Source organism: Macaca mulatta, chromosome 4 (genome assembly GCF_049350105.2).
Source record: "Macaca mulatta isolate MMU2019108-1 chromosome 4, T2T-MMU8v2.0, whole genome shotgun sequence".
In the NCBI taxonomy this organism is placed as follows: Eukaryota; Metazoa; Chordata; class Mammalia; order Primates; family Cercopithecidae; genus Macaca; species Macaca mulatta.
Window position 1 is genome coordinate 32,540,159 of NC_133409.1, and position 16,192 is coordinate 32,556,350.

At 40.9% G+C, this 16,192-nt stretch overlaps 1 protein-coding gene across 1 annotated transcript in view; it reads right to left on the reverse strand.

Moving 5' to 3' along the window:
* Positions 1-15,023, reverse strand: part of MTCL3 (MTCL family member 3) — a 67,503-nt gene extending 52,480 nt beyond the window's left edge. The window contains exons 1-4 of the mRNA XM_001106088.5: positions 14,300-15,023; positions 11,206-12,397; positions 10,512-10,736; positions 8,573-8,731 (exon numbers count right to left, since the gene is read on the reverse strand). Of these exons, the coding sequence (XP_001106088.2) occupies positions 8,573-8,731; positions 10,512-10,736; positions 11,206-12,306 (1,485 nt within the window). The 5' untranslated portion in view covers positions 12,307-12,397; positions 14,300-15,023. The remainder of the gene's footprint in view (positions 1-8,572; positions 8,732-10,511; positions 10,737-11,205; positions 12,398-14,299) is intronic.
* Positions 15,024-16,192: the final 1,169 nt, after the last annotated feature.

The window sequence follows — 16,192 nt, forward strand, 5'->3', positions numbered from 1 at the left end:
AATCAAGTAAGAAATAATTATTGTAATATTACAGAAAAAGGTGGTCTCATTGCCTATATGCTGGGAACTGAACTAGATGCTGAGGGTGACACAGTGACCAATGTAAGAGGGGCTCTTGTCTTCTTAGAACTCACAGTCTGGTTGGTCTTGTGAGGACTTCATGAGAAGTATTTGGTACAGTAATGTATATGTGCAGCTACAGTCGAAGTACTTTAGCTGTCTTTCCTATTAGAAAATAATTAACTTGTGGGCAAGGACTACCCACCTGGTGACATTATCTGTTATTCCTTATACACATTATATATATGCTTCATAAATAGTTGCTAAGTGAAAGTCAGATCCAAGTTTATATGTTTTAATTTTTTTCTAAAAGGCTGAGACAGAAATAAGATGTTATTTCTGCCACTAGTGGGAGCAATGTCATTCACAGGCAGCCAAGGGTGGCCACGGTAGAGGGGAGTGGTGGAGAATAGTGTCGTTTATTACTGCCCCAAAGCCTGAATGCACCACATGGACTATTTAGTTACAACTGTGCCCTGAGAATCTCTTAAGGAAGGGATTGAGGTTGTTTAATTGATGTCTTTTCTGCATGAGGTTGATGTCTGTCACACATACAAAGGCCAAGTAATCTCAAAAAAAATTTTTATTATGCTCTTGAAAACATAAAGACTTGCATCTTCAAAAAACATCAGAGAAGTCATAGGGAATAAAAATAAATTTCAAAAATAACAAAATACAAACATTTGGATGTTTAGCTGAGGATCAGCGCTGGTTAACGGCCACATTCTGTGGTGAGGGCCTGGGAGCCTTCCAGGGGCAGGAAGCATAGGCAGATTTCATCCTAAGAATCATATGGTTAAAAACCCCACCTCAAGACTTTCTGCAGAAATTAGAATGTTTAGTGGCCATCATTCAACACATTGGTTTATTTACTGGAATAGATGATGAATTCTTTGGTTACTACATAGTCTTTATAGCTTCCTAGAGTGTAGAGCCAAGGCCACATCAAAAGGCATGGCTGGATTATTAGAGAGGTTCAACTTGTACTCATTCCCACATATCAGGTCTTCAGTTGTAATTTCTACAGCACTAGCACAGGCCCTGAATGCTGAGTAGCAACAGAGAGATAACTGTGTGTCTTACTTCCTGTGTTAAAAAATGGAATCAACCTAAATGCCTATCAGTTATAGACTGGATAAAGAAAATGTGGTACATATATACCACGGAATACTATGCAGCCATAAAAAGAAACAGATCACATCCTTTGCAGGGACATGAATGGAGCTGGAGGCCATTATCCTTAGCAAACTAACGCAGGAACAGAAAACCAAATACTGCATGTTCTCACTTACAACTAGCACTAAATGATGAAAATGCCTGGACACATGGAGGAGAACAACACTCATTGAAGCTTTTCAGAGGATGAAGGGTGGGAGGAGGGAGAGGATCAGGAAAAATAACTAATGGGCACTAGGCTTAATACCTGCATGATGAAATAATCTGTACAACAAACCCCCATGGCACAAGTTTACCTATGTAACAAACTTGCACTTGTACCCCTAAACTTAAAAGTTAAAAAAAGACACATGTTCCTCAAATGTCCACTTTTTTCAATTAAAAAATGTGTTATCTGGAAAAAAAACTTTCAGTAGGGACCTTCAGTGGGTGCAAACTTGGAGTTTAATGCAACATTTTGCCATCTATATCTTTATATCTTCTGTGTTATCTACATGGCCACACTACACCAGGCATTCAAAAAACAGCTGTTGACTGACTATATGAAAAAATAATTACAGTATTTAAATAATAGTAATGAAACTGAATTTTACACCTGACTATGAAACGTTCAGGGAGAACAGAGATGGATAACTGACAAAGTAGAAAATGGTACATTTATAGGAAGCTTCGAGAGCACTCAGTTTAATTTCTGCATTTACATATTAAAAGCTGAGGCCTATACATTTTAAGTTGTTTCTTCAAGGTAATAGGGAATGACAAATGAGGTCTCAAAGCTAGCTTCTAGACTCCATGATATGTGTACTTTCTAACAATCACACTCAAATTCATGGCTAATGAAAAACTGACTATTCTCTTTTCTGTAAAATTTTAACTCATAATTTGTTGATTCTATAGAAAAGACCTGTCAAGTATTTAGAAGGTTCATTTATCCATGATGGTTGCACGTAAAGTCTGTGTATAACTACAACATTTTGTTGTACTATATTGATTTTCTTCATGATTGCCCCAGAGGCCTCACATAAAACTCAGTGTTGCTTCTACATCTGGTCATAGCTAGGAAATGACTTCTTTCAATATTTGGTCCCCAGGCTTGAGTGATACTAAACTCAGAGCTGTTTCATAACAATGTACATCCCATGGATTAAGTTTTTCTTCATCTTCCCAGCGTTTTAACCTAATTTGAAAACCCTTATTTCAATAGTTTTATGGCTTTATTGTGAACCATTTCAAATTCCCCCCACCCCCCCGCCTTTATTTTACTTTATTTTATTTTATTTTATTTTATTTTATTTTATTTTATTTTTTGAGATGGAGTCTCCCTCTGTCCCCCAGGCTGGAGTGCAGTGGCGCAATCTCAGCTCACTGCAAGCTCCGCCTCCCGGGTTCATACCATTCTCCTACCTCAGCCTCCTGAGTAGCTGGGACTACAGGTGCCCGCCACCATGCCTGGCTTAGTTTTTATATTTTTAGTAGAGATGGGGTTTCATCGTGTTAGCCAGGATGGTCTCGATCTCCTGACTTCGTAATCCGCCCGCCTCGGCCTCCCAAAGTTCTGGGATTACAGGCGTGAGCCACCATGCCCGGCCTCAAATCCCCTTTTAAGGTAGGTTGGATACAGAAGTCAGAGAAATAAACAACACTTTAGTAACTATATAAGTAATATACTTCCATGGAGATACTTAACATGGATAAATTGCTAATCTCACAGAGGTGAGTCACTCAAAGTTCAGTTTTGAGCCCTTGGACCAAGTCAAACTGGCCTCTAAGAGTTCAGGGTTGGAGACTTAACTCTTATTAATATGCTTCATCAGCAAAAGCAACAAAAATTTAAATATGCATGTATTAAACAATTTTTTTAGAAAGCCCATTACATTGCAAACATCCAAATCAATAGATATTTTAGATGCAAACTGGAAATGTACTTAATAGGAGATGCTTAATCAGGTAAAAGCCTGTATTTGTTCAGCACCTTACAGTTTCAATAATATGAAGTGCAAAATTTCAGCCAACAAAGGAACTGGAATCTGATCAACAATGTGGGGGTGTGCCATGCTGTCCTGTATTTTTATGTAAATAAGAAATTTGAAGTATATAATAAAAGTTCATTATATTGCACAAAAATAATCCACCAATTTCTGATCTGTGTACTACTTTGCTTCTGATGGGGGCTTGGCAACTGGGTAAAAGAGCCATTTACATGCGACTGAATATTAAAGATCACTTCAGAGTACATGGAACTGTATATCTAATTTCATTAAAAAATCCAATAAAATTTATAATGCCTACATAAATACATCTTTAAAATGCATTCATAACACATGGCAACTTCCTGGAAGACAAGCTTTTCTATGCTTACCTGACACACTCTTCCTTGTTTTTAATTTAGTCTCTTATTCCTGCCCATGTTATTCAACAAACTATTGGCTCTGAGAAGATATGACTAAAATAATAATGTTTAATTGATGCATCTAAATATATGTATGGCCATTTCATTTTAAAATATCAATGACTAATGTTTTATTTTAAAATGTTAAGTAAACTACCAGAACCAGGGGAAAATATTTGCAAGAAATGCCCCATCAAACTGTCTCTTGAAATGCTTCTTCACTGATTTATCATGCAACATTTCTTTTTCACATTTTATTATTCAGGAAAACATGCCCTATGAGAACCAAGTGTAGTTATGATCAGTTCTTTATTTTATATAAGAAAATAAATAGGTAATTATAAACATGTAGTACAGAATTTGCCTATTAAAGTTTTCCATTTGTAAAGATAATCTGGGTATACAGATATACCCTCAAGGGACTCTAAAAAACAAAAAAACAGAGATGCTGTTAAATTTATAGTACTAATTACTTTTGTGTTCTAGAATGAAAGTTCATTGTAATAGATAAGATCTATTATACCAAGTGCACAAAAAATAAAAGTCCAAGATAGATGGTGCTATTTCAGTAGGCCAGTTAAGAACCTTCTGGAGCACAGACTGAAAAAAGTTAAGAAAATTATTTTCTTTTAAGAATCTTGTGTATGGGTGAGGTATGAGACAATATAAGGAGTACAGATTCTGAAAAGAAAAAAGATCTGATAAACGGTTCTCATCATCATCATCTTACTCTTTCTTTTCCTTGCTCCTCTGTTGGTGAATTCTTTGCTCAAATATCTGTTATCAACACTTCACCAAGCAGCAGACCTTAAAAGTGACACAACATGACCCTTCTTCTGTTGATGATTACAAGGAGCTTCAAAGCTTTGAAAATAAAGTTCACTGCTACAGCAGCAGAACCTCATGACAGACAGTGATCCTCAATTTAATTGGAGCAAAAACTCACCTCTCACAGAGAATCCATTGTCTAAAGCCTCCTTCATAACCTCACTTTATCCTATTTGTGCATGAACCCATTCTGGCATTCAAAGAGCTACTTGTTGTTTACATGACATAACTTTAACAAAAACCTCTGTCTCTTTGATCATTTCCAATGTTGAAAGATAGATTGCCATTTTCTACAGGTTACAGAAAGGTAAAGGCATTCTTCTACAGTAAGAAAGCATACTGCTGGTAGCAATCAATGTTTTATAATTGGGATGAAAATGCTATTAAGATTCAAAGGCAGCATTTGAAGAGGTCCCTCCTGTTTGTAGTTGATCAAATATCAGCTATTTCAATACAAGCAATGAGATGCAACAGATGCCGCTAATTACCTCCATTCTGCCTCTACTCAATTCTTCTTACTCCCAGGTGCCTACTCCATCCTCTCAGGGGCAGAAGATAGGCAGATAGATGTGAGGAGGTGCACAGGACCTTGTGCAGCCACCAATCCTGAGAGCAATTGGTCAATACCTTTGAAGCTAGTTAAATTTTTAGTAAACAGTTCTAAACTCTAGCAGATGGTCTATTGGTCCCAGTGGTGCTGTTCAACATCTATATGACTCCATATAAAGATCTAAAATCTTGGAATTGGAGGATTGCTTCTCTCAAGTATATTCTACTTAATATTTTATTATTTTACTCTATAACTAGTGTCTTTTCTCTTAATGGAGAGCTTGGCCTGGTTCTACTTTTCTCCTTTAAAAGAATGACATGAAGGGATAACAATTCATCTCTGACCAAATTAACCAAGTTGGTTAACACTCACCAAGGGCTTGAATATGTTTTCATTTTACAACCAATGAAGCAGATGGTTAACTGAAGTTGTTGCAAGTCATCCAAGGAGAAACTTACAACCCTTAGCTACAGAGTAAGCCAGTTATAATTGCAGCTCAGTTTTAATATTTATCTTCTTAGAGCATTATAAAATTATCATTGCAAAAATATTATCTAAATGGAACATTTCTGATTTCTAAACATATTGTTAAACTACTCTTTCTATTTCTGACATTTTTCTGAACACTATGAAGGTCAACCTCAAATGGGTAATTATAGAGCACTCCTACAAGAATATTATTTGGTTTTCCTTTATTATGTTAAGTATCCTCCAGATCTTTATCTTCCACTCTTTCTCCCTTCCTGTTTTTTTTTTTTTTTAATTTCTGTTCCCCACCACCTTCCATCTTCTCAAATCATGAATGCCATTTTCTTAATAAAAGATTACTTTAAAGGCTGATGTTCTGCATATATACTCCTAAATTATTTTTACTTTTATTGTTGTATTCCCTAATCAGGCATTGGCATTTGGTTTTTTATAACTCTAAGGAGAATTAAATTTCCTCTTTGGTACAAACATCTACACCCACATTGCTTGGTACTGGAATAGCATTTTCCCAACCCAGAATTAGAGCCCTGAAGGAAATAGTCACCGGGAAGAGTGTGAGCAAAAGAATCAAGGAAATGCATCCTTACAATCTCCTGAGGACATTCCCAAGTTCTACCCTTTCCTCCTGGTGGCCAGATTATTTTGGCTTTTATTATAAGATGGGAGAGGTCCCATCGTTCTGGCTAACGGATAGACAGTCTATGCATATTTTCCCCTTTAATAGATGTAAAATGAAAATCAGAAAGCTCTTATGCCATTCTTAAGTACAATTTTCCAGGTATCCACTTAAAACATTCACATGACACCAAATTACAAGGCATTTCTTTTTTATCTCTGGTAATCAAGCAAAGTTTGTTTGTTCTTGAATGTTTTAAATTGTATAAACAAGGAATATGAGAGAGTACAGTAATGTATGAACAGGGAATGGCGCCTATGAGACTGACGATGAACTTTCTCTTTGCTTGCTCACAGGAAGCTATCAGATTGTTGCTCCTGTGGGTTGAATTCTGTTCTCTCCTTCTACCCTCCCTATCAAATTCATATATGGAAGTCCTAACCCCCAGTTGCTCAGGATGAAATCTCATTTGGAGACAGGGTATTTAGAGGTAATCAAATTAAAATCAGGGTTGGGTGCGACGGCTCATGCCTGTAATCCCAGCTCTTAGGGAGGCAGAGGTGGGAGAATAGCTTGAGCATAGGCAGGTCAAATGAGGTTCTTAGGGAGGACCCTAATCTAATATCACTGATATTCTTACAAAAAGGGGGAGTCTGGAAACAGAGAGCTACAGGGAGAAAGGCATGTGACCATGAAGATGGTCATCTACAAGCCATAGAGGGAGGCCGGGAACATATCCTGTCTTTACAGCCCTCAGAAAGAACCAACCCTACTAACGTCTTGATTCCGGACTTCTAGAGTACAGAACTGGGAGACAATTCATTTTTTTCTGTTGTTTAAGCCACCCAGTTTTTGGTATTTTGTTACAGCTACCCTAGAGAACTAATACAGTTACCTACTTTACTTTTTTTTCATTAAATGAAAGTCAATTTTTGACATACCTTCAACTGTACATTATTGTTGAAGAAATATATACTTATATCTGTATTAATTTCATATTTGATCTCTTAACTTCAGGGAAAAATCTTTGCCATCCCTTAAATGGCAATGTTCTGAATTTCATGAGAAAAAGTCTTATATACCAGAAAAAAGATGTTGAGAATCATCAAAAACAACCTTTCAGTGTAGAACTGGATAAAAGTAGACAAGTAGAAGTTACAGGTCTTTTAAAGTCATCCAGTTACTGGTGAAAATAGATCACACAGTTCCCAGTCTCCATATTTTTCTACTATAGCACAGAGCAACTCCTAGCTAGTAGCCAAGGATTTCATATCATTAAAAATTTTTTTTACTATTTTGTTATGTTAAAAAATGTTTAAAGTCAGGATAATATAAGACAGATGACAAAAAAAATAGTTTACTCCACTGAAACTGTATTCTGCAAAGTCCTAACACATATTCTTAATCAGACTGTTGATATTTTCACTGCTACATGGTAGATATATTTTTGTACCATTTTGAGATAAGCACAGCAATGACAGGTGGGTCAATACCTCAGTCTGTGGAAAGATTAGAATTTTCTTTAGAATTCTGCTGATTCAAGCAGAGGAAATTTTTCAGAAGACAACTTGTGCATTTGCTAATTCTCAATGGTAGTTTTCACAAGTTGCATTGTACATGTTCAGGTAGCTATCAAAGAAAAGTATAATTTAATTCTAATTAAATTGCTATTTATCTTAAAGCTAATCATTTCTTGATAGATGTTTCTGTCTCTTTTCTTCTCCATTTCTTTATCCTGATTCTATTCTTTTAGAAGACTCATGATAAATACATTTGGAATCTTCAAATAGCTGACATGAAGGAGAACTTTGACTCTTCTACCCTAAAGGGTATAACTAAGATGAACTGGCTAAAGTTACAATTAAATATATCTCATGTAAAAAAAGAAAAAAGGAAAATCTTTAAACAGAGCTATGATATGATACAATTGGCTGCTGTGAAATATCTTCAGGGATAGTCACTGGTGATATTCTAAGCATTAGAACAGTGTGGGAAGGGGTGGCTTTGCTATAGACAGACTTCAAGCAATGACTGAATTAGATCAAATGGACCTTAGAGTCTTTTCCATCCTAAAAATTCATGGTTCTATGAACTCAATAGTAATCTCATGGGGCTAATTATTCCCCTCAACTATCACAAGGCTCATTCCTTGACACTCTTGACACTCTTGGCATTTAGTATGCTCTGGAATTTATTTAATTAACATACATTTAGAAGACACAGAGATGAAACACAGAGATCAGTCAAAGCTCGTACATGTCGAGTTAGACACAGTGTTTAGGTCAGAATCTTTTGTCGCTACTCATTTATTGGTAAGAAATGATGTATTTTTTACTATTTGGGAAAGAGTAAAAAATTGTTCTGCAATCATAAAATAAATTTTTTAACAGTCATATTAGTCCTTGGGATTCTTTTCTAATGGGCTAAAAATACATAGTACAACATGAAATAATCAAATACTAACCTCTTTCATTTTTTCCAGTTCATTCTGTAAAGCTTGCTTTGCAATTTCAACTTCTATGAGCTGTTGCCTCAGTTTCTCATTTTCATCTTCTGTTGTTGTTCTCTTTTCTTCCACATTTTCTAATTCATGATGAAGTCTCACAGATACATCCTTTGCAACCTGAATTAAGGTGTTTGTAACAATAAAATATAATTAATGACTATATAATAAGGGCTAAAATTTTATTCCTATTGAATGCATTAAAACCCAATATTTATATAGTGCTTACCATGTGCCAGGCATTATTCTACAAACTATACATATAAGCCATTTGCATATATCAATCATTTAACCCTATAAAAATCCCATGAGATAGGCACTATTACTCCTGTTTTGTAGATGAGGAAACTGAGTCTCAGAGAGGTCAAGGTCACACAGCTAACGAGTAGACACTGCGGGGCTAAGAGGCCTAGCAATCTGGCTCTAAATTTTGTTCCCTTAACTTCTGCACTACCCTGTAGTAACAAATGTTGCACTGGATTTTATCACATGTAGAGAAATTTCACAAATCTCCTTTACTTCAACAAAACTATGAGGTAGATGTTTCTATTATAATCTATGTTAAAGAATGAAAAATTGAAGTTTTTACAAGTAGTGGGTTGGGCTTGAATTTCAATCTTATAACTAGAATTCCAGTTGCTTAATGTTAGGAAACATTTTAGTCCTTGCGATTATTACTTTTTGAATGACTGTGCATTTTTGCCTCATGTTTTGAGATTATCCTGGAAATTCTAGCGTTTGGAAGAAAAGTGGAGCAGCCTGGTATAGAGGCTTAGGACACAGGTTGTGATTTTGGACTGAGTGGAGAGTGAGCCTGGCACCTATTAGCTGTTTTTCAGGCCTGGGCACTTAACCTCTGTAAAAGGTGTAGCTTCTGCAGCTGGAAAATGGTGACTGAATAATCCCTACATTGTAGGATTTTTTTCCCTTGAGAATTACATGAAATAATAACGTATGTAACAGTGTTTGCCACAGTGCTTAGTACATACTAAACACTCAACAAATGTTAAGAAAAAAGTCATATGTCTTTCATAAAATGTTTACACATAGCTTTCTTTAAAATAAAGAAAAATTACATGTGATCTTTAAATCTTGATGAAGTTAATGCAATGAACAGTATACTTATTTGGTGCAAGGAGATTAAGTTTGCATTGTCAATGAATCTGCCTACAGTCAGACTGAACTGGAGACCACACCTGTCTAGAAAATGCACTTGAAGGTTGAGATTTTTCCACTGGAAGAAATTCTGAAGGGGCGACTTCACTTTAAAAAATGAAATTCTTTCATTTACCTCACACCAAACAGGCTGCAAGTTGGTTAGTTGGGGGGTTTTTTTGTTTGTTTTTGTTGTTGTTTTTATTTTCTCAGGGAGTCACCTAAGTGGCAAGTGCAGAAAAGAAGTAGTCCTGGAAGAAGGAGGTGGAGTGGACACTTGCTGAAATAAATCTTAACTCCAGAATCTCCCTAGTGCAGTACCTATTTTGGGTTTCAACTCCCCCCAGAGGAGTCCTTTTAGTGGCTCCTGACTGCCCGATTCCACCGGCATTCTCTCAGTAGACAGACTAGGGCAGATCAAAGGCTAGAGCCTGCGCTCTGCCACGCCCTTGCTTCTGCCCAGAAGGGAGCCTTCTTCTCATCACCTCTTGAAGAGCCACCTTGCTCCCAGGAGAGCACACTTAGCTCCTTTGCTGCCAGGCCCTCCACACACTCTGCACTCTTTAGAGCCACCTGCCAGTTCTCTCCCTTCTGAGACCCTAGTATTTTGTGGTTAGCGCTACGAAACTGTGTCCCTAAGGCTCCTTGCCAGTCGCCAGTGAAGACTTCTCAGCCTAAAGAGCCCTTGGCCAAAGTCCCCACCCGCCGCCCCTGCCGCGCGCCACTGAGCCCCCGCGCCGCAGACCTTGAGGTCCTGCTCCAGGCTGCGCAACAGCTCCCCGTCGATTTCCCCGGTCTGGGCGTAGCGGAGCCTTTTGCGCTCGGCTTTGCGGAGGCGGTACTGCAGGATCCGGCAGTTTTTGTTGGCTCTCTCCAACTCGTGGCGCATTTCCTGCAGTTGACAGGCATCCTCCTCGAAGAAAGTGTCCCTCATCTCATCCATCTCGGTTCTCAGCTCATCGATCTCGTTCTGAGGTGGTGACAGGCCGCGTGTCAAAATCAAACTCGCTTCCAGCCCTTTCGACACACACCATGCACACCCCATTCCAATTTCAAATTCTCAGCTTTAATTGCCCTCTCTCCACGAGACAGGAGTGACAAGGAGCTGAGTGTAGAAGAGGAAATTGGGAAAAAAGGCCCACTTTAGGCCCTCTCTCATTCTCTTACTCTACCTCTCTCCAGGAAAAAGTGTGACAAACCATTATAATTAAAGAAACGGAGGCCCAGATTAGAATTTAAATGAAAACCTTGCGTTACTGAGAGCAGATTCAGTTTCAAATTTGGACAAGGCCTAGGAAACCCCCTCCCTCCTTTCTTGTTCTCCTCCCTCTTCAAGGCTCCCTAACAGGTTAGCAGCCTCTCACCCCCGCCGGGACACGCCCTAATCCTCCCAGGCCCACTCTTCCCATCCCCCAGCCGGATACCCCCACCCTCCTCACCTTCAGAGTCTCGTTTTCCTCTCGCAGCTTCTCCATCTCCTCCTGCATTTCTTCCTGCTCTTGGAGCTGCTGCGGGTGCGGCTGCGACGAAGGGGGCGCTGCCGCTTGCATGCCCCCGCCGCTCGCACTGCCCTCTGAGCTCTGCTGGGGGCCCTCCGCCGCCGCCGCCATTGGGGAGGCGGAGGGGACTGCCAGGGTCTCACAAATGGAAGGGGCACCAGAGACCGGGGAGCTGCGGCTACTGCTGCCGCCGCCGTTCTTAGCGTGCATCTGAGCCGCGGCCGCCGCCGCCGCTGCCCGCTCCTTCTTGAGATGGAACTGGATGAGCTCAGACTGCAGACATCCTTCCTTCCAGTAGCTCCCTCCACTACCGCTGCCGCCCCCCGCAACGCCGCTTCCGGAGTTTCTGCTGCCGGGTCCTGGGGTTTTGCCCGCAGAAGAGGAGGATGGCGAAGGGGAGGCCCCCTCCCCGCCGCTGCCGCCCCTCTGCTGAGCGCGTACGCCTTTCCCTCGCCAGCCCCTGGGCGGCGGCGGCTGGGGAGCGCCCCCCTCCCTTTCCCCGGAGCCGCCGCCGGCTCCTCCTCCTTCCCCGCCCCCTCCTCCCCCTTCTCCTAGCGGAAGGGGTTCCCCGAGTTTCGAGGGCACGGACTCTAGCTCCCGAGGCGGCTCCTCGGGCGGTCCGGGCCTCTTGCCGCCCAAAGAGGCCAGGGTCGCGGCTGGGGCCGCTTCAGCACCAGCAGCGGGCTGGACAGCTCCCGGAGCGGCCCCTTTGGGCGCCAGGGGCGTCGCCTTGTCGGCCCCGCCTCCGCCTCCTCGGGCGCCGGCGGGCGGTCCCGTGCGGCTCCCGGTCTTGTTACCCTGCTGTTGCTGCTGCTGCAGCTGCTGCTGCCGAACAGAATTGAGTTTAGTGCCGGCCCCCACTGGGGACCTGGTGGCCGCGATTGTCTGTCGCAGCGAATTGTCCCTCGGTCTAGCGGGTGACTGAGCTCGCTGCTGCTTTCTGCTGCTGCCCTCCGGGTGCAGACGAGCCTCAGTGGCTGCAGCGGCGGGAGGAGCTGCTGCTGTGGCAGGGGCAGCGCCCCCAGTCGGTGGCTGACTCATGGCTAGGAAGAACCTACCAGATGCTATTTGGAATAGCCCATTACTAGATCATCCTCTTCCCTCTTCACCGCCGCCAACCTTCCTTCCTAAGCTGGGACAGAAACAAAAGGAGAGAAGAACACAACATGTCTGCGTTGTTGCACAGCAAAGGGTGATATTGCTGTACAAGAGAAGCCCTCAGAAAATGATGAGATTTGGATGGCGCTTAGTAGAAGCTTTGACTTTAGGAATAGGACGCAGGGCTGTCTTTAGGAATAGGATGCAGGTATGCCAATTCTCATTTTGCCCAGGGTGGCGCTGTCTCCATCTCACTCCACCTTAGCAAAATGACGGATCTGAAAGCAGCTGAACCTTACATTCTCATGGTAGCAGGCTTTGGAAAGGGTGAGATACAGAGTCAGACAGGAATTGGTGGGAAGGGAGATATAAAAGAAAAGAGATAAAGTCGAAAAGAGGCTTCAGAAAGAAAAGATGTCCATATATTAGAGTTGTCAAATCTCTGCTTTTACAACGTTGGCTTTCCTCACCATCAAATCCATATGTAAAGCCTAGTTTAGTGGAGAAAGTTTTCATTTAATTAGTATTCCCAAGTTCAATTAGAGGAAAAGAGTTATGATGTAGGGCTCCTAGAGAAAATTTTCTACGGATAAATGACACTTTCCCAAGCCGGTTCCAACGTTGTTTTTGGGGAAATGCACCCAATTTCCTTTGTAATAGAACTAAAAGAAAATATAAATAATGAATGCCTTTAAATCAATCTCAGTTTCAAGAAAACAACAGCATTAAGAATTGTGTATATGGGTTAGTTATTAGCAACCCCAAAGCTTATCTTTTCCCTTTGGGGAAATAATTTTTAAAATACATTTGGAAAAGTTGATGGTCAGTTCTGCAGTTTCCTAAGTTTCTGGTGATGAATTTTCCTATGCTCATCCAATTTTGTAGTCCTTATGAATCATTTTAGTTTTAAGTGTAATTGCTAGATAGAAAGTATTTTCATTCTTAGCCATCTTCTTACATTGCATATCATAGGCAAAGTTGTACTTTTTAAAGTGCCCATTCCCTCCTATGTAGCCATATTCTGAGACAGAACCCAGAAGGCTGGTGCATCTTCCCTCATAGTGGTAAGATCAATTTCCAGTATATATATTTCCAAGATAAATCCATCACTAGCTTCTTTAATCTGAAAAACAGCAAGCTACTGCCTCATAGGTTCTTCTCCCTAGGGATCCAGGCAGCTAGTCAATTAGTTGCCTTTTCCTTAAAATTATTTCTGTCTAAAGCAGTGAAAGGGCATGACTAGGCATAAATTTCTGCTTTAAAAATATTTGTCCTATACAGAGAGGAGGTTACCCTACTGCCAGTTATTTTACTTGCATAATTCTTGTTAACATCTATTTTTAGCATCACAACTTAGCATGCAGTAATTCCTCATTTTATAAAGAAATATTACCAGAGGATTCCTAATCCACCTTCCTTTCTGTTTCTGGCATCTCCTTCCAACTCACTTTGAAATATAAAGGTGAACAAAGAAGACATCAGGGGAGAAATTTGCCCATCAACTTATTTTCTACATCTTCTCTCCCAGCCACAATAATACTAGAACGTCTGGCCTAGTTTGTCATCTTGGGTGACACTAACATGGGCTATCTAACTAATTTATATTGCCAATGCAAACTTATTTTTGTTTTTAATCAGGCAGAATAATTCCAGAACTGAGAAGCCAATGTTTAAACTCAGCCCCCAGACAGCATTAACCCAGGTGAAAGCTTGTGTTCCAGTAACTGGGCTCCACAATCAAAGGTATCCGGCTGCTGTCACGTGGTTCCCACAAAGTGACAAGATGCTGCATCTCTTCAAGGCTTTCCCGGTGAAAACTGCCACCCAACCAACCCCGGCACGACTTAGACCAACACTTTTAATCTCAAGTTTTATCCGCCCGCTGACCCACCCCATCATTCATCCCCAACCCTTTAGAAATCCAGAACTTGCTCACTTCTTAGCAGAGGCGAGGTTTCCAAGTAGTTGAGCAAATCAACAGCACTTTCCTTCTGATATTCCGGGGATCTCAGGGTTTATTATTGTGCTTTTCTTCGCTGAGGGAAGTTCAACTTCATATTATTGTATGCGACTTTCCGGGTGAGCATGACTTTAGGCTCGCTCGCCGCAGTTCCACACCCACTCGATTTCTCCAAACAATGGCGGTAACGTCAAGATTCAGCTGCCCCCAGAGCTGGTGACTTCTCGGAGGTCCGCGGCTGGGCTGGAGCTGCAGCTCTTAGCAGGCTAACACGCGAGGTACCAAGCTGGGCCAGACGCTCCCCAGGAAGTGCAGAGATATTCATGAGCTGACCTCACCGAACTGGGCAGGGGAGAGGGCGGGATTGCAAGGGACGATAGGGTAGAAGTAACCAAAGAGAGGTTACTTTCAAGAGGAAAGAGAAGGCGGCGGGGAGGGGGACGGGGTCCGGGGGTGGGGAGTGGCGGGATAAAGAGACAAAAAGGCCAGAGCCACGCCCGAGATGGAAAATTGGCAGCAGCGCTCAAAGTCCTTGCTCTATTCTCTTATCCCGTACTTGGCAGAGGATTCCAAAACCGCTCGAACACGGATGCACTCGTTTTCTGCAAAGCTTTGTCCTGGATTCCATCAATCTCCATCAATTATTTACTTGAGCTCCTTTTCCAAGGAGGCGGACTCGAACAGCTTTCCGGGCGTGACTGACGTCTCCTGATGCAGCTGCGAGACGCTGGCGGGCGGCTGATGGGAATTCTCTTTGTTCACTCACTTTAATTCTCAGTCGAGCCCTCCACGCGGTGCTCCCTCCCCACCCCCAGCCCGGGCGGAGTCAGCAGATGTCGTTTCCACGAATAGATAATGGTTGCCATGATGGGACCCACCGTCCCACAGACAAAGGGTTCTTGCGAAGCCACGACTAATTTAGTGCAAACCGAAATAAATATCGGCCCATAGAGATCCTTTACAGACGGATTTGCCCTCTGTACATTTTCCTGTTTCCTATTCAGTGCCGGTTTCTACCGTGAAAATAAGGAGTAATTGCTGGGATCCATAATCTTTATAGTAGTGCATGCGAACAATAACAGAAAGCAGGAAGAATATATTATATCAGCGTGAAAGGGAATTCATTTAAAAAGAGGAGTTCAGAACATACATGTCTTTACAATTTACACTAACCCATACTGTTTCACAGTAATAATATTTTTAAAAGTTAAGTGGAAATTTCTCTTTTTCTTTTCAGTTTCTTTTTTGAGTTGGGGGGGCGGGGGGCATGGGAGCCTCCCTTCTACCTCTAAGAATTTCTTTGTGAGCTTGAGTATGAGAATAAAAGTAAGCACTGCTTTTGAAAGAGCATTTTACAATTTAATTTGTCTTACATTTATATGGTGATTTTGTAAGTAAAATAATAATAATAATAATTGAAATAATAATAATTTTGTGCTAACATGAATTTTAGCTTAAGAGATTCAATTTTCCAAGTGTTGATCTTGCATTAAAAGTGAAATAAAAACAATTTAGAAGTAGTTTGCATAAAAGCAATTATTACAGCAAAATAAAAACATGCTCAAGCTCTGGTGATTGTTATTTTTAGAGACATATAAAACAAGTATGATATCACGACAAAATCATTCATGTTCCAAAATAGGTATTAAAAGCCAATTTTGAGCCTGCCACTGTCCAAGGTGCTGGGATGCAAAGCTGAATCAAGAAATTCCCTGTGCTGGGGACACTCACGCATACTGGTGAAAAGTGAGATAATGTCCTTATTTTCTTTCAAATACCTTTGGGAAAAGGAAAAGTGACATCTGTGACATTTATAATAAAAAGCTCACACCTCGACTAGCATACCAAAAATAAAGGAAAAAAAAAAAA